We start from the raw sequence: 25910 nt of genomic DNA on the forward strand, positions 1-25910 counted from the left end.
CAAGCATTCCACAGAATAATGCCAGCCAGTTGCCCAGGCAATGCTTCAAAAGATTGTTGCACTGTAAATACACTCAGTGACCATCTCCTGTGTGTAATAAGGTGGCCACTGAATGTATGTTCATGGTCTTCTGCTTCTGTAGCCCATCCACTTCAAAGTTCAAAGTGTTCTGCGAAAGTTGACTTCATTGACTTCTAATAATAATATTTCATGAGACTTATTTATTCTGGAAAGCAAATTAGCAATTACCTATCAGAATATATAATACAGAGTACAATACAGCAACCAAATGACCATAGATTGCATAAGTGCTTTTTGCCAAGTCCCTTGAATAGCCAAGTGCAAACTTTGGGAACAACAGAGAATGAGGCTCAACATAGTGATTGCTTATGAATGAAAGTGTGTGTGTGTGTGTGTGTGTGTGTGTTTCTGGCTAAGATTTCTTTAAAATACTGGCATTAGTGGAAACTTTTTCCCAAAGGTCAAAATTCAATTTCATTTGTTTTGTCTAAACAATTCAAATTTTATATCACTTTGCTGATTTATCCCTTTAAACAGTTGTTGGTTTTCTTGCTGGCAATCATGATCACTGTACGGCAGAAGTACTTGCTTCTGTCCTATGTCTTACGAAGTCACGAAAGAACTGTGGTTGAGGATGATAGAGTTTATTTTTTTCCCAGTTCCCAGTGGCACCCAATGACAACCTTGTGCATGACTCTTCAAAACTGTGGAGATCTTGGATATACCTCAAAGGCAGGGTTTTTTTTTCTTTCATTGGCAGGGCATGTTAGAGGACATTTGACCTTACAAACTTGCTGAAGGGCAGACATTGCAGAAGCAAGTCTGAAGCTTCAGGTTCTGTTTTCCTTATCCATTCCATACATTTTCTCACTTCCCCTCCCCATCCCCTAAGCTCCAACTGCAAGGCCTGCCAGAAAATAAGATTATCTTCATGCATATTGCCAAAGGTGGGATAAAATGTCAGTACTGCTTTCTAAATGCAATACAACATGTTCCAATTTTACTACCTAATTTCTGGTACATTATTTTTATTTATTTATCAGAGACTGAAATTTTTGTTGCAATTTTGTGATTTTATATATTGCACAGAAATAGTCTGTTTAATTGAAGCAACTCACAAGGTGCTGGAGGAACTCAGCAGTCTGTTTCCCTCCATTGATGCTGCCTAACCTGCCGATTTCCTTCAGAATATTGTATGTTGCACTACATTCCAGCATCTGAAGTTTCTTGTGTCTGTCTTTAATTGGAGTCTTTCCAGTATGATCAGTTGTCATCAATATGTCATTTTCCTATTTTCAGATGACCCCGTTGCTGACCTTAGCAAACACTAAAATAATAAACATAAGAGATCCTGCAGATGCTGGAAATCCAGATCAACACACAAAATGCTGGAGGAACTCAGCAAGTCAGGCAGTATCTATGGAAATAAGCAGTCAACTCTTCAATCTGAGACCCTGCATCAGGACCTTTAAATATGAAAATAATTTGGGCACTCATGATGACATCAGGTGTGAGCGGCCGTATCTCAGCATCTTCGCAGTGTAAATATGCCCTTTTACCTAAACCAGCCATCGTTTTCCTGGTTGCATCCAGCTCACTGACAGCCATTGTGAAGCAATTTTGATAGAAGACAATGGGATTTTCAACTTTTGCTGTCAAGTGCATGTTTTCATAAGAATCTGACGCACCTGAAGCAGTACATAGCCACACAATTAAAGAATGAATAGAACAAAGAGAGGGATATTTAAAAAGGCAACGGTTAACTTGAACAGATAAATGTTACTTTGAAAAAAGAAAATAAGATAGAAGGGGACTGTCTATTTTGGTCTTGAGCAAGAAAGGAAATCAGGCTGAGAATTTTGATGTCAGATAATAAAGGATCTAGGATAATGGTAGATATTTCATCTTCAAAGGAACATAAAATGAAGGTTGCTGCTGGCAGAAAGCAACTCCCGCAACATGTAGGTCCTACAATTGGAAAGCCAGATCAAAAGTTGTTCAAAGAGCATTTTCTTCTTAAAGTTCTCACTGCACTTAACGTTTTCCTGTCACTGATTTGCGTGTAGGGGTATCCTTCGCTTAAGAGATTGGGTCAGAGGCTACAACAATGTCAAAGTGAGGTGATCCATCAAAAATAAGTATTTCTATATTTTACAAATATCCTTGCTCCTGTCTGGTCCTCCTGCTACACAATGTATCATTCCTGGTGATAATGAAGCATTTTTGGTTGTACCTATATTCATGATCAGATATTTATTAAATGGAACAATATCAGTTAGCTTGTCAAATATATTCTTCAGCGAGGTCAATTTCCTGTACATTCCAATAGCAATGGCAAGTTTAAACTATTCCTAGCCAATGAGGAGAAAATGCATGTTACACAGCTTATTCACCCTTATTTGCTTGCTTCTCAAAAAGTATCTAGTCTAAGTTCAAGAAATAACTATCTTTCTCGCGCTCTCAACTACTGAGTTTCTTTGTTACAATTTCACTCTGAAGCTTCATGCAAATCAACATCAAAACCATTGTGTCAACTTGTATATCATCACACAAGGACAAAACCATTGTGTCAACTTGTATATCATCACGCAAGGACAGTTTCACCAACTGAGGGTCACTGATCAGTAGAACACTCCATTAAACAACCCATTTCTATCCAGAACTGGCATACCTACAACATTTGAAAGTCCAATCAGTCTTTATTTTTCTTTTAAGTACTGATGTTTTCATCCAGGAAGGATGAAAGGCCACAATTCAGAAACAATTCAGTGATCCATGCACACTCATTAATTAGTATTAGCTCCTGAATGCTAAATTACTCTACGACTCCAACAAAACATTTTATTCCTCATAAATTAACTGCAGGTGATTCCATAAACTACTCTCAACAGCAAATAGTATTTCCAAGTATCTTATGGACAGGAGGATGATACTTTCTCTTAAGGAAAGTAAAAGATAATTAGATAGGGCTGAAGATAAATCATTTAATTTTAGCATAATGGAATAATCAGCTGTGACTTTACTGCAGCTCAGTAGTTATGCATGCTGATTCAGGTGACAGGCAATCCCAGGGGCAACTTTAAGTCACCCACATTGAGGAAGTATTAAATTAGGGTCAATTTAAGCTATTGCTTCTTCAGAATCTTATCAAAATATGCAATTAAAAGTCCATGCACCATTTAAGTGGCTATTTAAGAACAGAAGTATGGGTTTCTTAATGTCCATTTGAAATCAGAAGAGCATATACCTCTTTCATTATACCTAAAAATTGCAATCAGAGACTAAAAACCAATACAAGATGTCAGTTTTTAATGTTTAGGAAGCTTTACGCCAATTTCAAGAAGCAGGCTAGTTAAATTGTTAAAAGCTAACTTTTGTTCGCTTTGTTATCATCCAAAAAAGAGATTTATTCACGAGCAAGATATTTCCCCACACCTTTTGCTATGCTTCCTCCATTTGTTTTTGTTATTTGCGTGATTTGAAGCAAGAAGCGGTTAATTAGAGGCACTCAGAGGTTTAAGGCATGTGTTTTGATCATGGAGTGGTAGACAGTTTCCAGCCAGGAGAGGGCATCATGTTCCAGCTTGAGGTGGTTAAGTTAGATCTATCAGTGAATATCCTAGTTGTTCATTTACCATGCTGAGTTAAAGCTCGTGTACTATTAGTTCAAACAACAAATATCTTTTTGTTCCAAGAAGAACAAAGCACATTGAAGCAATCTTGAATCAGAGAAGAAGAAGTAAATTTAAAGTATCAAGGTTATCCACAGAGAAGGAAACAATAGGTAGAAGTCATTTGGATTCAGGTCAGTGACAGGAGGTGACCGCGAAGTTTTGTGTCAAGCAGAAATTGCACAGGGAGATGGTGAAGCTGAAGTGTCTGGAGAGCTATCCTTAAATGATGAGAGATAGCTGAAGTCTTGAGGATATGTCTCGATGAAATTGGAGATGTCAATGAGCTAAGTGTAAAAACAGAAACGATGATGCCAAGGTTCATCTGGAGGGGAAAATTTTTTACGGAATGGAGAAGATTAGAATGAGGTGCAAATCAAGACAGGGATCATTCAATAGTAGGGCTAAAAATGGACAGGAGTTAAGTGGTTTAGGGAAGGAAGTAGCTTAGAAAGGTAATTTGTGACAGGTATCTTAAAAGAAAGATGACTTGGAATGTGAACGAGGCCCCATCTGGGTAAGATACAATTCTGCACCTGATAATAGTTCAATTTGTGCTTATCAGAGAGATCTGATCCAATGCACATTAGATCTAAGGTTTCTGTACAGGGGAGATGAATTGTCAGGTTGCTGAAATGTGCGTTGGTGAACTAATTTGCATTTGATTATTTTACCTCGCCATTAATAGCTTCCTCAAACTCTTATGCCAACAATCTAATGAATGCGCTATTCAAACAACAAGATCTTTGTAATACAGCAAGAAGGCAAAAAAAATTCAGTCACATTCATGGGTTGTGTTAACTCCAAAAATATTTCATTGTCCCAAATGTTATTGCTGCTTCTGTTATTTGAACTGAATATATAGCATAATAGCATAAAGCTTTAAGCATTAATTTGCTCCCACCTTGAGACACAGACATTCATTTAAACCCAAATTTATATGGTGCGGGGGTGGGGTGGATTGCGGAGTAAGAGTGTAAGAAGGGAAAGCTAATCTAGCATATCCTGAGCTAGCATGGATGCTATAGACAATAACATTCAGTGATAGGCAAGGCATTAGTTTGGAGGAAACAGAGGCCATGTTGGTCCCTGGAATAGATGTCTGGAAAAATATTATGTAGCTCCTTACATTATCACGTCATTTTTGGATAACTGGAGCTTTGCAGAGCCATTGAGAAAACATGCAGGCAGATACTATTTTAACTTACCAGTAAATAAAATTCCTGAATTAGAAAAAATGAACTAAATATAATCTTGCAGCACACTTTAAATGCTGGAGGAACTCAGTAGGTCAAGCAGCATCTATAGAGGGGAAGATCCAGTTGATGTTTTGGGCCGAGGAGTCCTGATGAAGGGTTTTGGCCCGAAACATCGACTGTTTATTCCCTCCATAGATGCTGCCTGAGCTGCTGAATTCCTCCAGCATCTTGTGTGTGTTGCTCAAGATTTCTAGCATCTGCAAGATATCTTATGAATATAATTTTGCATTTTGATTTTGAATCCCATCAGCTACTATTAACAGATATATTGAAGATACTGGTGTCAAAGTTCATTACATCAGTCTTTTCTGTCCAATGATTTGTAATGAAGTATGCACCAAACATTAACTGGCTGTGGATGCTACATCTATGTAGTTGTTGAAAAGGCATGGTTTGTCAGTCTTGAAATGGCTCATCATTGTCTGATACTTAATTCCATTCCACAGCAATCACAGTGGTGGCTGCTTTTGAATACAACAGGCCAGTGCGGTTTTTCAAGTGGTCTCTTTTGTGAAGGAATTAAGTCTACTGAAGTCAAGCATTTGGTTGGTGTTTTATTCCTTCTCATTGTTGTGTTTGCATTGTAGGGATTCCTGCTGTTTAAAATTCTGTCATTTTCTTTTTATTCAGATGTTGTCAATATCAGCAAAGTTTGAGGTTCTCACAGTAATTGTGCCAATTCGCCCAGCAATGCTAAATACACGCCAAGGCTGATTTATGTTGCAACTCTCAGTGTGTATTTCTTTTAATGTTTTACAGTGGTGTGCATGGTATGGATTTCTTCTGACTCAGTCTAAAGCTGTGTGTTCAGACTGCTGTCCACAGAACAGCCAGTGTGGTTAGACTTTGAATCAGTCGGCTCATCTCCTGGCAATTCCTTGGAGGAATTGGTATAATTCCTTCCTCTCACTTGACCACATGTTATCATCTTAATATTTCAAATCTTTGCCTTTCAAAACTTTCCTGAGTCATGGGAGGTAGAAATTGGCACTGAATTTCATTTGCTACATTCAGTTGGAATGTCAGGTTAACTTTACCAGTATAAAACCAGTTGTTGTGTAGACATAAAATGTTAACTCGAGCTCAAATGAATGTCCTGGCTGATCATGTTCTCAGATTATTTTGGTTCACTTGGCTTTCCCACTTCAGTGATGGTGTTTACATACAGGACTGTGCAAAAGTCTTGCACATGTGTATAGCAAGGGTGACCAATACTTTTGCATGGTGTTGTAGAAATTTTACCAAGTGAACTGTACTGCTGCCACAAAAAAAATTTCATAACATATGGAGATGATAAACCTGATTCGGATATGGGTCTCTGTTGTGGACTGAGAGTGGGAAGGGGGCAGGGAGAGGGTAATTATGGTTTGGAATAGGGGAAGGGTGAGGGCAGGGAGCAAAAAACACCAGATAGATATTCTTCAATGATCAATTAACCTGTTGTTTGGAATTAAATGATCCTGCTTGGTGTCTCAGGGCTGGGTGTGTCTGTGCCGCACCACTCCCTGCCCCAGCAGTCCCTCGCTGCCACTCGTCCCACCCCTCTCCCACGGTGCTCCACCCTTGCCATCTGCAAAAACAGATTCAGAGGTTCATTTATTACAAAGTATGCAACTCTGAAATTCTTCTTCTCCGGGTAGCCCATGAAACCAAGAAAGAAAACAGCAGCACAATCATCAGCCTCCAAATCCCACCCCCCTCCCTGGTACAAAAAAACAAACACAAGCAGAACTGGCTCATCAACCCCATACCCCTCCACCTGCACAAAAAAACAAAGAAAATGGAACAGGCACCTTGAACCCACAAATCCCCCTCCCTTGCACAAAAACAAATGAAAAAAATTGGGCGAAAAACACAGAATATTAAAAAAAAACTATAAAACTGATTTTTAAAAAGTACTGTAGTCTAAGTCCATAGCCAAAATACAGAAAAACTCGGGTAACTTTCTCCGGGCACAGCGGCAGCCTCTCCCCTCTTTGGTGGCAAAGCGATTCCCAGTGATCAAAAGGCAGGCAGCTGGTGCTCACCTTCCACATTCACCTGGATGTTGCAATGCTAAATGTACCCAAGGCTGATTTATGTCACTTGTTGTTTTAATTGGTGCACATTGGAAGCTTCAATTGGCGAAATGGAGTCAAACATCAGCTCGAGCCCCATCCCGCAGTCTTCGCACCATGAGGTTCCAGCACGCTGTGTTTGTCTCCCGGAATCCTCTCGGAGACTGCAGAGCGCTGAAGCACCCAAACGATATCCAAACTTCCACATTCACCGCCCTCGTTATTTTAATCAGCACACATTGGAAGTTTAATTGGTGAAATGGATCTTGCAACCCACTCAGCATGCGGTTTGTGCACACTGCCTCTGCCTTCTGGAATCCTCTCGGAAACTGCAGAGCGCTGAAGCACCCAAACGATCACCCAGCAGCAAACCATAGGCTCCAACAGAACCACATCCAAGATGAAAAACAAATGTAAGAAACATAAAAGAAGTGAAATATATGGTTTCATGATCTATCCAGAAGATGTTGACCGAAGGAGCGTTGTATGCAGGCGCCATCTTGACCAGAAGCAACATCCTTTGCTCCCATAAACACGGGGAATTCTGCAGATGCTGGAAATTCAAGCAACACACATCAAATTTGCTGGTGAACGCAGCAGTCCAGGCAGCATCTCCAGGAAGAGGTACAGTCGACGTTTCGGGCCGAGCCCCTTGGTCAGCCCGAAACGTTGACTGTACCTCTTCCTGGAGATGCTGCCTGGCCTGCTGCGTTTGCCAGCAAATTTGATGTGTGATCCTTTGCTCCCGCCAGATTTACAAACTCACTGTGTGCTCAGGTTGACAAATACAGTACTGTGCAAAAGTCTTAGGCACCCTACCTATATATATGTGATATATATAGAATAAAAAATTTCAAAAGTTACAGGGAGAAGGCAGGAGAATGGGATTGAGAGGGATAATAAATCAGCCATGATGGAAAGGTGGAGCAGACTCGATGGGCTGGATTTCTGCTCCTATGTCTTATAGTCTAAGTCAGAGCAAATTTGAAAGAATAAGTCAACATTTATCACTAACAGCTAGTCCAAATGTTGCAGCAGTGCCGTGCCTTCTGACTACAGAGAGGAAGTCCCAATCAAAAACACCAAGTTTTCATACTATGTCTAAATACCATTTTTAATCCACTTCTGCTGTTAATGGAACTGGTTTCTTGAAAAGAGGACCACCTTCTATACCCTGACCTCCTTCCAACAGTTTCTGCAAGAAGATCATAAAGGACCAGGGCAGTTATCAATCAGCTCTTTCTGAATTACTGTTTCCAGTAATAAGTAAATATAAACACAGGAAACTCTGCAGATGCTGGAAATCCACAGCAACAGACACAAAGTGCTGGAAGAACTCGGCATGTCAGGCAGCATCTGTGGAAGTGAATAAAGAGATAATGTTTCGGGCTGGGGCACTTCTTTAGGACTAGAAAGGACGGGGGAAGATGCTAGAATAAAAAGCTGGGGGAAGGAGAAGGAGGATAGCTAGAAAGTTATAGATGAATCCAGGTGGGTAGGAAAGATAAAGAGCTGGAGAGGAAAGAATCTGCAAAGAGTCAGAGGACAGTGGATATCACAGAAGGGGAGCAGTGAAAGAGGGTCTCACTGAACTTCCTTCAAAGAGAAAATTTAAACTTCTTCAGGGGAGGCATCCCTCGAAGAGTCTTCACAGTGGAGCAGCAAATCAGTGTTTGGAGAACTGATTTGCTATTTTGTATAGATGTCTGGCGAACTTGCTGGAAATTCTCTCTGTAAGTGAGTCTATTTCCTCTTGTGTAATGTTCCTTCTAAGGTGTGTGCGTGTGCATGTGCAGACATCTTCTACTAATGCACAAAGGAACTTAAACTGCGCACGAAAGGTTGTCACCCTCTACCTCATTGATGTGTTAAGAATATTTCACAATCTTACAAAATCACTTTTCCTTTTCCGATTTCTGATGCAGACAGTGTTGACAACATGGAGTTTGTGATGATTTGTCTGTAGATTTTAGAACAGCCTGTTTAGACTGTTGTTACTGAAGAAATTATTCCGTGTGCACATGTTGCTGTCACTGGGCAAAGAGTTGCACAGCACAAGATTTTTGCGCACACTGGTCATTACAAGTTAGAGGAAACATTGGTCTTATGTTGATAACTTGGGTGGGAAATGCAGTGATGAAATTCTGTCAAGCTTAAGTGGGTTGAAAATCCCATTAAGACAATGTGAAATGAAATGCTCAGAACATTAAGGCACAAGCAGCAGATGAGGCAATAAATTAAGGCTCAATCTACCTGGAAATGGGGTGTAGAAAAGTCGATGAATATGTTTGAAAATTAGAATATGCTCCAGATATTTTATCAATACACGTTCAGAAATTATCACAGTAAGAGATTAACTAGTAAATCATAATTCATAGGTAGTTCAGATGACTTAGGCTTCTTTTATATATGTGCTTCACATGTAATTGGTTATGAAAGGTATTGGATATCCTGCAGTCACTATAAGGTGTGATATACCAAAATTCTTTATTTCAGTCTTTTTTTTTATGACTTTGTCTTTCCTGAACCTAATCCTATTGGTTGGAATACAGATCCTGTTCAGCAAAGTACATTGGTTATGAAAGTGTATACATTAGTCAGCACCAAATCAGGATATGTTCATTTCTTCAGCCATGTTTTTCCCATTGGTTTCAAAGGCAATAACATGGATCTTTTGGCACCCTGCTGCGAAAACATTTAGGGAATCACATCTCTTACTTATGATAGTGAAGTATCTGAGGCATTTATGGATAGATCAGGAGAGGTCAGGTAGGAAACGACCACCATTCCCTGTTATGTGCATATGTTTAGGTAATACTGGGGCTTGGGTGTGTAGTGGATGTTGGGGAGAAGTAATGAAGGAATTTGAAAAAGTTTTCTGAATGAGGAGAGTAGTAATTTGTTAAGCAATATGGTTGTTTCCTGTGATTTATTTGCATTATATTCCACATTTGATACCATGACTATTTAATTATGAGATGTAAATGGATATAGGGCTTGTGGAGAAAAATGATCTATAGTTATGCAGCCATGTAAATGACATATTTGATTTCTGGAATGCAACTGCACAATTGTGGTTTGAGCATTCAACCCATTACTATTCTTGAAGTCATACTGGAGCCGAGCATCAGTAAACTACACTTTATTATGTTCTTTGCAATACATTCTCAAATTGAATAACGCATACCTGACATACTTGGCATTCGTCGCCCAGGGGCAGATAACAATAAATGTGTACTTGTCTGCTTTTTTTATTTAGCTTGTTCTAGATTGTTGCAAGGATTGGCTGTCCCTACTCTGTAAAGGTGTGGAGTTGAATGTACTTCAAACCATCCATATGTAGGACGTGGGGAAAGGAGCAGGTTATTCAGCCCTTCAAGTTTATGTAATTATTCATTTAGATTGTGGCTGGCCAGTACCTGTAGTTTGCATTTATTCGAGGTCCTTTGTGAACCTGATTGAACAAAAGTCTACCTTCATTTTAAATTCAATTGAAGTGTATCCATTAGTATTTTAAGGAATGGATTTCAACACTTCCAATGCCATTTTGGGAGGAAAAGAATATATCTTGATGTTTCTCTAATCATGTAATCTTAAAATAGGCTCTGGATTTTTCCGTCTACCAATTAACTTCTTAATGGTAAATACTTGATTAAGACCGAGTTGAAATACCAATCCATGTTGTCATGGGTGAAACCTTAAAGATTTTGTAAAGTTTCGATGAATAGACTTTAACTCTCTCTAAGGCCAATATAGCTTTTCCTAATACATGATTTCTTAAACCAGGCATTTAGACACAATCTTTCCCAGGTTTTGTACAACTAAAGCTTCATATCTGCATAACCCCCTTGATGGGAAGGGAATATTCCTTTCTGTTTATTGATTACATTTTAAACCTGGTGACTGGTTTACTGACTTAGTTATATGGCTGAATAAATCGATTTGTATCAGGTGTAATATCACTAACATCTTTTGTGGAATTTGTTGTTTTGCAGCAACAATACACTGCAATATATAATAATAAAAACTATAAATTACAATAAGTACAGTATATAAAGAACATAAAATTTAATGAGAGGTGCAAAAAGAGAGAGAAGAATACTGAAGTAACGTTCATGGGTTAATTGTCCATTCAGAAATCTGATGGCAGTGGGGAAGAAGCTGTTCCTCAAACGTTGAGTGTGTGCCTTCAGGCTCCTCTACTACCTCCTTGACGGTAGCAATGAGAAGAGGTATCACCTTTTGAAGGTGTCCTGGGTACTGGAGAGGCTCGTGCCGCTGATGGAGCTGGCTGATTTTACAGCTTTCTGCAGTTTTTTTACGATCCTGTGCTCTCCATGTTGCATCTTTAGAAATTTGCCAGTGCCTTTGGTGATATACCAAGTGTCCTCAAATTCCAAATAAAATAAAGCCACTGTCATTGCATCAAAATGTTGGGCCCAGGATTGGTCCTCAGAGATATTGACACCTAAGGACTTGAAACTGCTCATCCTTTCCACTGCTGATCCCTCGATGAATACTGGCATGTGTTCTCTCGACTTCCCCTTTCTGAAGTCCATAATCAATTCCTTGGTCTTACTGATGTTGAATGCAGGGTTGTTACTGCAATAGCACTCAGCCAGCTGACCTATCGCATTTCTGTACGCTTCCTTGTCACCGTCTGAAGTTCTGCCAACTATAGTTGTGTCTTTGGTAAATTTATAGATAGCATTTGAGCTGTTCTTTGCCACACAATAATGGGTGTAGAGAGAATAGAGCAGTGGGCTAAACACGCATCCTTGAGGTGTTCCAGCGTTGATTATCAGCGAAGAGGAGATGTTATTTCCGTTCTCCACAGACTTTGTTCTCCTAGTGAAGAAGTCAAGGATCCAAGGTACAGCTATGCTTATGATCTTGCATGCAGTGCCTCTTATAATGATTTCTGAATGTCATACAAATGCCATATGGATGACATCTGTTTTTCATTTAAGTCTATTCAGTGTGTTAGTGGCCATCTCCAAATTTCACCTAAATTTATTAGATATGCCCTTCCCTTAAGTCCAAGCTTGATTGCGCTCATAATTGTCCTAGGATTTGGTTTCTCTATCCTTGATAATTAATTGCAATGAACATCCTGTAGTCTAATGAGGTCGAGAAGATCTTGACTTGTGAACCTTCAGCTTTTGCCCCTTTTGTGCGCTCTCACTGTGAGTACATGGGTTTCCTCTGAGTGCTCTGGTATCTTCACATTTTCCAAAGACCTGTGGTTAGGATTAGTGAATCGTGGGCATGCTACGTTGGTGCCAGAAGCACGATCATACTTACGGGCTGCCCTGAGCACAAACCTCGTTGATTTGATTTGACGCAGACCACACATTTCACTGCATGTCTGGATATATATGTGATAAATAAAGTTAATCTTTAAATCATCTTTAATAAATAAAGAACAAAAAAATTTAAATAACAAATTTAATGTCTTTAGAAGTTTCTAGTTTGTGTACAGCTAATGAAGAACTTTTTTGAAGTGTAGACATAGTCTTGAAGTATGAAATGCATGGACTTGTTTAAGAAATATCAAGATGGCTTATGATCTCTTGCAGCAAATATTTTTAAAGTGAAACCTTTGGAATAACAAGAACTCATAAGATTGGCGGGGGAGGGGGTTCAAGATGTTGGTGAGAGTAGAGGGAAGGGAGAGAGGGGTAATCCATCTTAATTGTGGATTCAGAGGGAAGGAAATTTTTGAAGTAAATGGACAAAGCAGTTTCAGAGAAGTTTTTTTGTATTTATGTTGATTTCTGTTTATACACAAGGTCATAAGACTTTTGGACATCAGATAATTTAATTTGTGCTGTATGTAACAGATCACTTTAGAAAAATACTTGCTTCACTGGAACTGCAGCTTTGTATTTTCCTACCTATGGAAGAAAAAGAATGAAGCAATTGAAAATAAATCTTTTACAAATTCTACAAATATGTCAGTACAAGAGGACTTTGGTGTGATCCTGGAATACTGTTTTTTCCTTGAAGCAGTGAAAGCTGAGTGGGGGATCTGATAATGGTTCACAGAATTATGAGTTCCACAGGGTTAATAGTAGGAAATTTTACCCAATGGCACAGGTGTCTAGGATCAGAGGGCAAAAAGGTTCAAAGGTTCATGTTATTATCAAAGTATGTCTGCAGAATACAACTCTGAGATTCATTTTCTCCCGATAGCCACAGAACAGAAAAACCATGGAGTCGTTGAAAGAAAATACATCAACGCCCCCACACAAAACAGAAAAAGAAATAGAAACTCGCAAACGACAGCTAGAACATCAAACACCAATTCTCCAACACCCTCTCTCGCAAAAAAAACTAACGTATCACCCACAGGAAAAGAAACAGCAACAATAACATCAGATCCCAACCTCCAACATGCCAATCGGCAACAAGAAAGAAAACACAGAAAACTGAAGGAGACCAATATGAACTTAAAGTCAACACCAGTGATCAGATAAATCTTAGGATTTTGATAACATCCTCCCTCAGCATCGAGGAGAGTGACCGCTCAAACACAGGCATTCTGTAGAGAGTGAGAACTCGACACAGCAGTGCAGCCTTCTGTAGATAGAGAGTGAGTGTCGAACACAGTGGCAGAGGTTTAATGTGAAGAGTAAGAAGTTTAGACAAGATCTGAGGAAGACTTTTTTTTCACCCAATGAGTGGTTGCAATCTAGAATGCACTGCCAGAGGGTGCAGGCAGGTACCAACACAATGTTTATTATTTTAGGCTGATTTATACTTCTGTGTCAGCTCGACGCCGTAAGTACAGCATCACTGCGAACCCTACGCAGAGCCTATGCGGATCTCTACGCTGTAGCCTGTCGCACACCTCTCCCAAAATGTAACTGTGCGTCGCAGCAACGCAGACCGAACAACTGTGATTGGTTCGCTTGGTAGCGTCACATTTCATCCTACGCTGCAATAGCTTCCCATTGGGCAACTGAAGGGCAGGGAAGGAACTCTGGCTGCAATGCTTTCCATAAAGCTTTACAGACCTCCGAAATTATGGAGGACACATTTCGCTTTTACGAAAAAAGACGCTTGCTTTAAACTTGTTTACCCCGAGAATAACTACCATGGTCATGAAGCCTTGCACGGGCAGGTGTGTGCGCGTGCGCGACGTGCCGGAATTGCAGAGCGATGCAGACACACCAACGTACAAGTATAAATGCTCACAACGCGCGTAGGCCACTTGCATAGGTTACGGCGTCGAGTTGACACACAAGTCTAAATCAGCCTTAAGTGTCAAGGCATTGTAGGCTTTGACAGAATTGGACAAATTGGACAAATATAAAGAGTACATGGTGATAGGTGTGGAAATAGTGAGGCAAAGGACTGTATGGCTCTGACTCAAAAGAAACATACCATGTATCATTTTTTTAGTATTATTTGTTGCAAATTTGGTACTGGAATTAAGATTGGAATTGCCATGGCAATCTCTAGGAGGTCACAAACACAAGAAAATCTGCAGATGCTGGAAATTCAAAGCAACACACAGTCCTGATGAAGGGTCTCGGCCCAAAATGTCAACTGTTAACTCTTTTCCATAAATGCTTCCTGGCCTGCTGAGTTTCTCCAGCATTTTGTGTGTGTTGCTGTGGGAGGTAACACTTTATCCCCAGCAATAGTTCTATAACTAGAGTTATAAGTAAGAATTTGGGAGAAATGTCTTAAAAAGAGGTTAGATTGTGGAATTTACTAAAACGGAAATAATCTTTGTTTATAGTATTATATGAAGTAGGGCGGCAAGAGTCCCATAGTAAGTTTAATTACCGACAAGTCCTCTATATTCTGTGGTAACTACTTTTGCTGTGACACCTCCCAAAGTGCAGATGATTGAACCGTCCATCCCTTTTATCATCAGTTAGAAGAGGCTGATTATCTCAGTAGCTTTGAACAATTAATTGAAAATGCGCAAGTGGTAGTTAACTGAATTCATTGCTTGTGATTGAGTGTGTATCTGCAGGGAGTGGGGCAGGGGGTGGGAATGTAGGGGTGCCATATCGCTCTATAGTACATCTGCAATGACTGGTTTGTTAAGCTTCTCACTTGGGGGCACTACACCACCGACAGCTGCTGCCTTGTGAAAACAATGAGTGGCATGTTTATATTGACAAATTATTTACTGAGGTTTTGTTAGGGTGAAGAACCTCCCCCCCCCAGCACTATCTTTGTTTGATAGTACATTGAATATACCCTCACAAGCAGCTACGTAGTGCACTAAAACTGGCCACCAGGCAGAACACATAATCATCAAAGGGTAAATACTTTGTTGTATTTTCGCTTCATTTTTTTGAAATACCCCATCTTTCTCCATATTAATACTCCTAAATATGACATTTTTGAGGGATTAGAGTACTGGTCATTGTACTGTGAAACTATTTAAATTACAAATGTGACCACATTTCAGTAATAATTCATTGGTTGTCAACCACTTCAGGACATCCCAAGCTTATGGAAGGTGTAAATGTTAAATCTTTATTTATAAGATCACCTGTTGCTATTTTAAGGAAACTGTCACAAAACCATGTTCTTTTATATTGCTGCTAAAATAAAGGGTTTCCATTGTCTTAGTAAGAAAATACATGGTAAAGATGGAAGGAAGGTAAAAAGCTACAATATGTTTGTTCGGTCATATTTAGAAGACTAAAATAATGTTCCTTCTGCTAACAAACAACCACTGTTCTTTGCCTGTTCTTTCTGAGCATTGAGATCCTGAGGGAAGGTGAGATGAATTTGCTTTGCAGAAACATCAGAAATGAAAAGGGGCAAGCTGCTGAGAGCAGTGAAACCTAATTTAAACTGCAGAGAGAGATGGGGAGGATGCACTAACATTATAAAATGGACATTGGGCCAGCTTTTATCTGATGCAGAAGCTACAAGCTTCCGGGACCAAAGAGATCACAAGCAATGGAAGATCCTTGAACAATGCACTGAAGAAGCTCTGTTCTAAAACTGAAATGTTGGACTGTTAGTAAAGTTTCACCCACAGCTTTTAACAGCTGTCTGTGCTTTGGTGGTTTTTAAATGTTTCTTAATGACAAATATTTAAAAGCATATTTCATTTATAGGTTTTAAAATTTGAATGTAAAAATGAATGAAAACCATAAATTACTAATTTACAAATTACTATAAACAATAAATTATGCCAGGATATCTTTGAAAAACAGTACAGTATTTGCATTCCACTTCCCTGTGGCCCTTCAATCTACCATTGAAATCAGTTCCAACCTTTTGCATTGATCTGAGTGACTACTTCCCCAGAATAAATGCTGAACTCTGTTTTAGGACCACATCCAATGAATGTGTAGTAAGTTCTGAGCTTCCTGGGCACATATACAGCTAGGGAAAGACCAATCAATTTCAGAAAGACTATAGTGTAAAGCAAAGTAGAAACTAAATTAAAAAATATGAAAGCTAATTGAAACTCAAAATATTTCTGTCATAAAAGTTAAGAAAGTGAAGGAATATCATGTAAAAGCAAGCCAGCAAAACATGATTCTTTGACATGGATTCATTCCAGGCTGAAACTTTTTTCACTTTACCAGAGGTGAGGGTATTTAGGCTAAGTTATATCACCAATCTCTAACCTTATTCACAATTACTACAATACAGTGATTACAGTAACATATGGTGCCTAGTAATAAGAGTATCTAGTGACGGGAGAAGTAGTGATAAGGTGGAGAATGTTATGAAGCGCTATCTTTGATCCTGAAATATTCTCTGTGAGCAATAGTTGAGCAAATTGGAAAGAAATTCTGTTCCCCTTATTTTTGTTTCTGCACTTTGGAGATGCCTTTTTGAGGACTGGCAAGCCACGCCTCTGATGCAGTTGAGGCTTTCATATTTCAAAAAATGAATCCTTAGCTATTCTATCTCTGAGATTTTATTGGCTCCCGTGGATAACATGGAATCAGATTGGTAGAACAAAAACTTAAACTTGATCAGTAGTACTGAATTTGCATAGGTGATCTCATCCAAAGCTCAAGTCCATTGGTTTTATTGAATCTATTAGCATTGATGTTTTGAAGCTGCTGCTTTGGCCATAGCGGGAAAGGTTCAGTGGAATCCTCTCAATATCTCCAATGTGTTACCTTCAACAAAGAAAATGTTGTTTCTAACTGGGCTTGTGTGCGTACTGTTATTTACCATGTCAGGGACAAACTGGGATTGGTAAATATTACACAAATAAGACTGCAACAGAGGATTGTAATAGTTGACCTCTGGGTCAGTGCAAGACCTCAAAAATGAGCATGCTTTTATGCACTGTATCTTTCACTTAGCAACCGTCAAAATGCAGAAGCAAAGCAATGAGGCTATATTGGTAAAAGAAACATCCTGTTTTCCCACACACAGAGAACAATCTGTCACTGGAGAGGAAGATTGAAAAATTAATCATCCCAGTCATTCATGCTCATCTTTAGTAATCCAGCTGTAGAAAAACACTAGCCTCAGCTGAAGAATCAAAAGATACCCTGAAGATGAGTGAGCTAAATGTAAGGGGAACCATACCATAGTTGATCTTCATGTTAACATAATTAAGCCAAAAAATAATTGCATGGATCTTCAAGTGCTACGCTCAACATTGAAAATGTGTGCTTCAAGATAAAAAGTGCATACAGAATGAAACTGGCGAATGTTCAGTTGGAGGATTTGACAAAAGCACATAAAATGCTGGAGGTACTCAGCACATCAGGCAGTATCTATGGAGGGAAATGAACAGTCGATGTTTTGGGCCGAGATCCTAACCATATATTCTGGGTTTTGATGAAGAGTCTCAGCCTAAAACATTAACTATTCATTTCCTTCCATAGATGTTGTCTGACCTGCTAAGTTCTTTCAGCTTTTTGTGTGTTGTTCCAGAATTCCAGCATCTGCAGTCTGCCTTGTTTTCACAAAAGCACAAGTGCTTTTTAATCAAATGGAAGGGTGGTCATTAGGAAGTGGAATGAGATGGCCCTTAGAGGCTTTCATGTTAAATACCCACACGAGACCTAATGGATAGCCTGAGTATAGATAGAGAATGGTCACCTCAGGAATAAACCAGATATTACCATCCACCGTATGTGTTGATAGGCATTTACAAAGATTAGCAAAGGTGGCTACATAAAGGTTGTCAAAACTGAAATTGCGGATTTCAATGGGCTCAATGAGTTGATATATTTTTGAAAAGAGATCTTGAAATGGGAGGTGTCAGTCTAGGCAAGGTGAAACGTAGAACAGAGAGCTGGAGGTTAATCTTTTGATCTTAAGATAGAGTTGGAAGAAATACATAATTACTCTAAATATAATGTGTTGCAAAACCTTAGCAATATAATTTAAATGTTTTGAACTTAGTTGTTGTATCTGTTCCTGGAAACTAGTCCTCATAATGACTGTTTTAAAATTGCCTGATGTTCTTCGCACTAGTTATAATTAAGTTTATTATATTTTATGTGTCATCAATGTTTAACCTCCCTTATCAAAAATGGTGCATATTGTGCATTGTCAATGCTTGCCAACAAACTATAAAATTTTAGCTTGTGATATGCACTCAGTGGCCACTTTATTAGGTACATCTGTACACCTGCTCATTAACGCAAATATCTAATCAGCAACTCAATGCATAAAAGCATGCAGACATGGTCAAGAGTTGTTGTTCAGAACAAACATCAGAATGGGGAAGAAATGTGATCTTAGTGACTTTGACTGTGGAATGATTGCTGGTGCCAAATGGGGTGGTTTGAGTGTCTCAGAAACTGTGATCTGTTGGAGTTTTCACGCTCAACCATCTCTAGCGTTTATAGAGAATGGTATAAAAAACATCCGGTGAGTAGCAGTTCTGTGGGTGAAAATGCCTTGTTAAGGAGAGAGGCCAGAGGAAAATGGCCAGACTGGTTCAAGCTGTCAGGAAGGTGACATAAACCATCATTACACAGTGATGTGCAGAATGGCATCTCTGAACGCAGAACACATCAAATGGGTGGGCTGTAGAAACAGAAGAATACGAACATATACTCAGTGGCCACTTTATTAATTATCTCTTGTATCTAATAAAGTGGCCACTGAGTGTATTTTGTGAAATCAGTCTGGCTCATTATGTAATACAGTTGTCCTGTAGCTCATGGTAGAAGGATTTCGGAGTGACACAATTTGAGCAATGCAACTCCTCCATATATATTAGTTGTTACTTTGTCTTGAGATTGTTAACTACACAGACATTTTATTTGGCTGTTTTCCATGTCCTTCATGAAAATTCTGAGTTCACAGGTACTTGGAGAGCACTGCTCATATCTCAACTTCACTTAGGAACAGTGTGGGGATTATCTTAATCTAGGGTTCTATCATCAAACCATATTGAATCTTTGTATTATGGGTTTCATGAAAGTGTAATGTATTATGAGGTTCATAAATTATTCCAGTACTCTGTGCTGTCTTTATTCCAATGACGTTATAGGTATTCCTTGGCCAAAAAAAAAGACAATTTTCCTGTATCTGCAGTATTTTTGAATTTTTATTCAGAATCTAAATCAGGACTATTATCACTGACATATGTTTGTAACGACACAAAAACAAGATTAATGATTCCTGTCGAAAACGCATGGGCAGATATGGAACTAAGCTAAAGCAAGAGCTCAGCATCTCCAGAAGTATCCTATTGACCATCATGAGGCTTGAACTGTTCTAGAGGAGGTTGTTAATACATCCTTAGCTTAAAAAAATGAGAGTGCTCCTCTATTGCATTTTAGTGGCTTTAATCAACTAAAGCTCCAGCCTGCCACTGACTGGGTTGCTAGAAGTGGAACAGGAGGTGCTCCATGGACAGTTTCCCCAATCTGCTGAACTCTGAGTTCAGCTGGTCAAAGGACCTTTCACTTGAACCTTCTGTCCATACTATTGCCACCATTCTTGATGACAGTAACCATCTGGCTTCAACTAACCACTACCAACAATCGACAATGTATATCATCTGACAGAGTCAGAACTGGAGTGCTATACCAGGAACTATCAACAGAAAGTCCTATGTTTCAACGGTTCAGTTATGATTTAAATAACAGTTAATTTTAACAATTGACTTTGGTGATCCCTGATGCCTTGGATGCTTGACCATCTCTACTCATGCTCCTGAGAGTTGAACTTCTACTGGTTAGATGGAAGAAAGCTGTGATTTTATTGAAGGTAGTTTACATGGCCATGATGTACTATCTCAAGCAACTCCGGGTTTTGAGGTTGCAGTCTGAGGTAATGTGGTCCAGGTTACAATATGGCACTAGCTGATGTAATGCGGTCCAGGTTACAATGTGGCACTAGCTGATGATGTTTGGAGATGTGGCTATGGGGTGCTGCATGCATTGTCCTTGGATGGTTAACATGTAGAGTGTGTATTATAAAGTAGGAGTAAAATGAGGAAGAGAAATCCCTGATCCACAAATTTCATGACAAAGTCTCCTTCAGTTATATGCATTACTCCCTCTCCATAATACTCAGCTTGGCTTCCTTAAAGTGGGAGCAGAGAGAAGACGACTGTTTTTGCATTGTTTGCTGATGTGTGCAATTAGGGAGAAATGTTGGTTTTCAGAGCTATTTTAAAAATGGTAGAATATATTGTGGGTAATATGTGAGCTGTTGGAAAGTAGGAAGTCCATTGTACATAAGCAGGGAGAAGACAAGTTAAAGTGAAAAGTGATGCTGTGATTTAGGATTAATTTAATGAATTAGTAAGACACTCGCATGAGTATCCCCTGAGGAAATAATGGATTGTTTATGAGACCAGTTTTTAGGAAGTGTTTAGATACAATTCCTATCTTTTTAAATTTGCACCAACAATTTTAAATAATTTAAACACTAAAATTATTTCTCTGTAAAAGGTGCATCAGCCTCTCTGTGTTAACTGACAGAAAATGCTGATAATTGCACTCCAATTATTGTATGCTGTAGTTGTGACCTGTGCAATGGGTTTTATTGTTGCACATGTTTCAAAACAAATTAGATATCTGATTATACTTTTATTTCATGAATAGTTATCTGACTTTTACTAAAATGATTGCAGCCAGCAAAACTGACTTTATCAAAAATCAAAAACATGATTTTACTTGTCCTTGATTGTGGATAATTTCTCGTATTAAATAGGGCCTCATTGATGTTAAATGTCACAAGTAAGGGATTATTCTGACGTTATTTTAAATACATATTCTCTTACACAAAATAGAGTAGATCCAGTCCTTTTTTTCACTTTTGTTCCTTGCCAAACACACCTTTCAACAGCACACATTTAAGATGGGGAATTCTGGGTGATCAGACTGGTCGCAGGCAACAGTAATGCTTGGCTGGCCATCATAGGTGACTACTTCTGTGATCATTCCTTCCCCCCACAGAGTAATGCTGACCTCCTCTTGGTGCCACCCTGTGCAGCACAGATAAGGTCAGGAACTCAGCAGGAGAGGTGATTCAGCTTGCACCACTTTCCTTTCTGCTCTGTACAGTGCCAATCTGATGTTTACTTGGGCAACAACCTTCACATTGCTCTGTTTTAATGGGAGGAAAAAGAATCTAGATTAAACCAATCTATCCTGCACGAGCTTGCCATTTACTTGCAGCTGTATTTTTATTTTGATTAACCTTTTTGCTAATGTACTATGTTTCATCACTCTCAACTGGTTTTGCAGACAATGTCAAAGTCCATAGGTGTAGTGACTTGCAACTTCATGTTGAGACTTCATTGAAACTTAGCCACTGTGTATGAAGCAGACAGCAGATGATTAATAACACAGGTCATAATTATGCTTTACGTAAAATTCTCCTTCAAGGCATGGTTAGGCTCACAGTCCTGTTTTAATAACAAATGGCATCTCTAGATTAATGTGATTGTGGTGCTGCAGTCAGTGATTTGTACCTGAGATTTAAGCACAACTATTTAAATAACAAAGTTACAAAATTTGTGAAGAGAATTTTTCACAAATATTATTTTGAGCTTGTGCATTAAGACTTAAACCTAAAGTTTTTAACCTGGAATCTCCCTCTGAAAGTTCACATTTGTTTCGAGTGCAATTATTTTGAACCTAAAAAGAATAGCTTTTTGTAATATTTCCTCCCTCCATTTAAAATGTTAACTTTAACCACTTACTGCATGGACATGCTGATGTGTGCAATGTGTGGCATAAATTTGTATCTGTAGTTGCCTCATTTAGTCAACTGCCAATTTTGATTGAAGTGCTTAGTGGAGCAGTTGCTTCCTAGCCCCCAGGCCAATAGGGAGAATGGAGTGGGATTTTTTTCTGTACAAGTCTGTGCAATTGGTGTTGAAGTGTCAATGTGATGAGGCTGTCATTCCTGCGAGGGAGGGAGTATAAAGAGCAAGACTTGATCAACAAGCCCCTGGCCCCAAGCAGAGCTGACAGGGACCTGGGGTAATAGGTTACCTGCCTGCTTATTCACCCTAGAAGTAATATTTCCACACCCTTTTGGGGAAGGGGGGGGAAATAAATGGAAGACTTATACAATGCCTGATATATTGCTGAGTGCATTCATTATCATGGGGCACCCTAAATGATGTCTGAGAAATTATATTTGAAAAGTACTATTTTTTTATATTCTGTACAGGTTCGTCATTTGGGAGGCATTCCGCTCATCTTGGACAACTGCAACATTGATGATAATAACCCTTGTATCCTTTTTCAAAGTATCTACTATGTTGGTTTTCTGTAAAAAGGCCTTTTGCATCACCTGATAACACTTAACCAAGATAAATGGTTGTGAAATATAATGCCAGCAATTTTATATACTGCATGTCTACACAATATTAAAAAGTGTTGTTTCTTGGTATTGTTCGATCAGCATTTTAGTGAAATTTGTGATTGCCAAAGATGTGGATGCTTGCATTTTCTGACCTCTTGGGAGCATTTGGTGTTTGCGATCCGGGTTTAGGATGCAAAGTTAAATGGAGTAGCATATGCCTAAAATTGCAAAGCAAGTCTGCTTTGTACCTAGAAAAAAGATTTTACCAGTGTATTTTGTCTGTGATTTGACTGACTTGGAGAAACTTGGAGCTCCGCTTTGGAGGAAATCTTTTGCCTTGATCTTTAATTCTCCTGAGTGTCATCATTTAAAAACTGCATGATTTCAGAAATATTCTTTCTACTATTCTTGCCAAAGTGAATAATTTTATAAGTCATCATATTATACTAGCTTTGATTATGCCCACCTATTCAACCTATCAAAAGCCTTAGCTCACTTTCTACATTCTCCTCACAGTTTATTGTCCTAACTACCTTTGTTTCTTGAGTAAATTTGGATATATTGCATCCCATACCTTTAAATTGCTGCCCCAGTACTGATCCCTGGGCCACCCCAATTAGCAATGTTGTTTTGAAACCTACTTTCAAGACCTTAAATGAACCACATACCTGGTTTTGCCAATTTTATTGTTCCTGCATAGACCAAAGTTATTGTATCCTTTTCCACTCTGAAGCCTTGTGGAGATATCTTTATTCTAACACCAGACAGACAAGTCAGTTACAAGAGAAAATCTGCAGATGCTGGAAGGAAATCTGAGCAACGTGCTGGAGGGATTCAGCAGGCCAGGCAGCATCTATGGAAAAGAGTACAGTCGACGTTTCGGGCCCAAACCCTTCAGCAGGACAAGCCAGTTATTTGTCTTCCAATCACAAACAAGAGAAAATCTGCAGATGCAGGAAATCCAGCCTGCTGAGTTCCTCCAGATTTTGTGTGTGTTGCCAGTTATTCGTTTTAATTTGTTCATTGGGTTTGTTTTTCAACTCATTGATTTAACCTGTTTACCCTCCTCAAAGTTCCATTTTCACTGGATCCTTGAATTTCTCCACTAATTCCTAAGAATAAAATTTTAAAAAGAAGAAAATTCTGAAAATACTCAGCAAACTGTATTACTGACAAAAGAATAGGGATGTCAGCCTTGCTTTGGTCTCCACAGGTACTATTTGCTCTGTGGTTTTATTTCAGCATTTTCAGTATTAGTATTTCAGGTTTCCTGCATTTGCTGTATTGCACTTTTGGGTTCTGTTTTTCAAGCATCTTGTCCATCTTTACCTTAAGTATGTTTTCATGTGAAGTTGAATGACCATGAAAGAGCACCACCAAGAGAAAAGGAATGGAATGGTGAAAATCTTTCTTTTATTTGTACATGACTTATTACTGATACCCTCTCTCCCCGCACCCATCTTCTTCACCAGTACCTTCACCTAATGGATCTCACTAAAGTTCACGTAAATCAGTTTGAAGAAAGGGAATGAACTGATCTTAAAGCTCTTCTTCGGCCATTTGATTATCTGTGAGCTTGTCAATTTACTGCAGTTATCTCCATTGTCTGAAGTGCCTAAGAATGCCTCAGGGATAAAGTTAGGGGTTAAGGAGAAAGAATTGTTGTGAATCAAAGTTTAATTAAAGGCCAGGACATTGCTGGCCAAGAGGTATAATTTAGTTTAAAGAAAATAAAGAGCTAAATAGAGATGTCTGAAAACAAGTATAAAAGGTTTCATTTTATTTTGAGGTTTAGCAAAGAAAATACTTGGGCAATGAAAGGAATAGAGTTTTTTTAATGTAGTGATTATTGAAATATATAATGACTAATAGCACTGCTGATTTTCCTCCTTTAATTGGGTGGACAACATTTAAATGGTTTGCAGGGTTGGGAAAATGGTACAATATTGAGGATTGTTTTGTTTATGTCTTCTGCTATATTCTGAGGTTTGATTGTGTTGTTAAATTGGAGGAGGTATGGTTAGACTATATTTTGCCTGTGATACCTAGGTAACTGTTTACAGACAGCTGGATTGCTTTTGATTTGAGATAGGGGCAATCCAATTAGTCACACAGTATTTCAAGATCAGAGGAACTGAGAACAAAGGATAAATTGCATATAGACCAAACTAAATTGATACTGAGAATATTAAATGACGATAAATTGCTTTATGATTCAAATTTTTTTCAGCGTAGCCTCTGATTAAAAATGTTTTGCCACTTTTTAATTACCTTCCTTAAGTAATGACGGAAGTTGAATAAATACTCTGAATGTTTCCATGATCAGCATCAACTCAGTCTGTTGAAGTTAAATTTGAGTACATCCTAATATATAGTATAATGTTTGACTAGATTATTCTTAGATCAAAGAGAAAAAACAATCAGAATCTAGGATCTGCTGCCCTTGATCACTGCCACACTATTCTGTTGACCTTACCTGGACATACTGCTAAATGAAAGGTGGATAAGAATTAAAATCTTGTCCTTTCAAAACCTCACCCATCCCACCCCCTGTGCTTCCACTCGTAGCCATTTGCTTAGATCTTTATGCATGGTACTGGTTGACTGTCGATTGTTGCTTGCTAATAATCCTCAGTTGTTTTCAGTTACAGTTGCTTTGGTCTATGTCAGAGTAATTTGGAATGCTTGATAACTTTAGAGTTCCTGATAGTGCCTAGTGTACCTTTCTTTTTGACGTGCATATGATCCATCCTCATGATAGAATGACGTTATGGACATAGAAGATGGTGCGACATGGAGTTGCTAGTAAAAACTACAGTGTTCCAGTCCCCATTGTGGGTTAAACCACTTAGCATAGGCTTTGACTCCCTACTGTTGAAGGATCTACTGTTTTGTGACCTGCCAGGTTGTTGTCCTGACAGGCTCAATGTAGAGCCAGAGCACTGAGGATGAGAAGGTCAATTTTTCTAAATCAAAATCTATTCCATTTAGCTACAAAAGTAGAAATTAGAGCTGCATTTTTTTTCCAATAACTTGGCCTTACCTCCCTCCCTCCCCTCTCTCTCTCTCTCTCTCTCTCTCTCTCTCTCTCTCTCTCTCTCTCACACACACACACACTTTGAATTGACTTTATTTCTTACAACTTTCACATACATGAGGAGTAA

The 25910-nt window shown here is 38.8% G+C and overlaps 1 protein-coding gene across 2 annotated transcripts in view; it reads left to right on the top strand.

The window, feature by feature from the left end:
- The window catches only part of atxn10 (ataxin 10), a 219435-nt gene that overhangs the window by 167591 nt on the left and 25934 nt on the right, over positions 1-25910 (top strand). Inside the window, exons 10-11 of one of the 2 annotated variants that reach the window (XM_063059673.1) lie at positions 1321-1562; positions 22612-22675. In XM_063059673.1, the coding sequence (XP_062915743.1) occupies positions 1321-1562; positions 22612-22675 (306 nt within the window). The remainder of the gene's footprint in view (positions 1-1320; positions 1563-22611; positions 22676-25910) is intronic. The other variant, XM_063059674.1, reaches the window with a different exon arrangement.

This window comes from Mobula hypostoma, chromosome 9 (assembly GCF_963921235.1).
Source record: "Mobula hypostoma chromosome 9, sMobHyp1.1, whole genome shotgun sequence".
Taxonomy (NCBI): Eukaryota; Metazoa; Chordata; class Chondrichthyes; order Myliobatiformes; family Myliobatidae; genus Mobula; species Mobula hypostoma.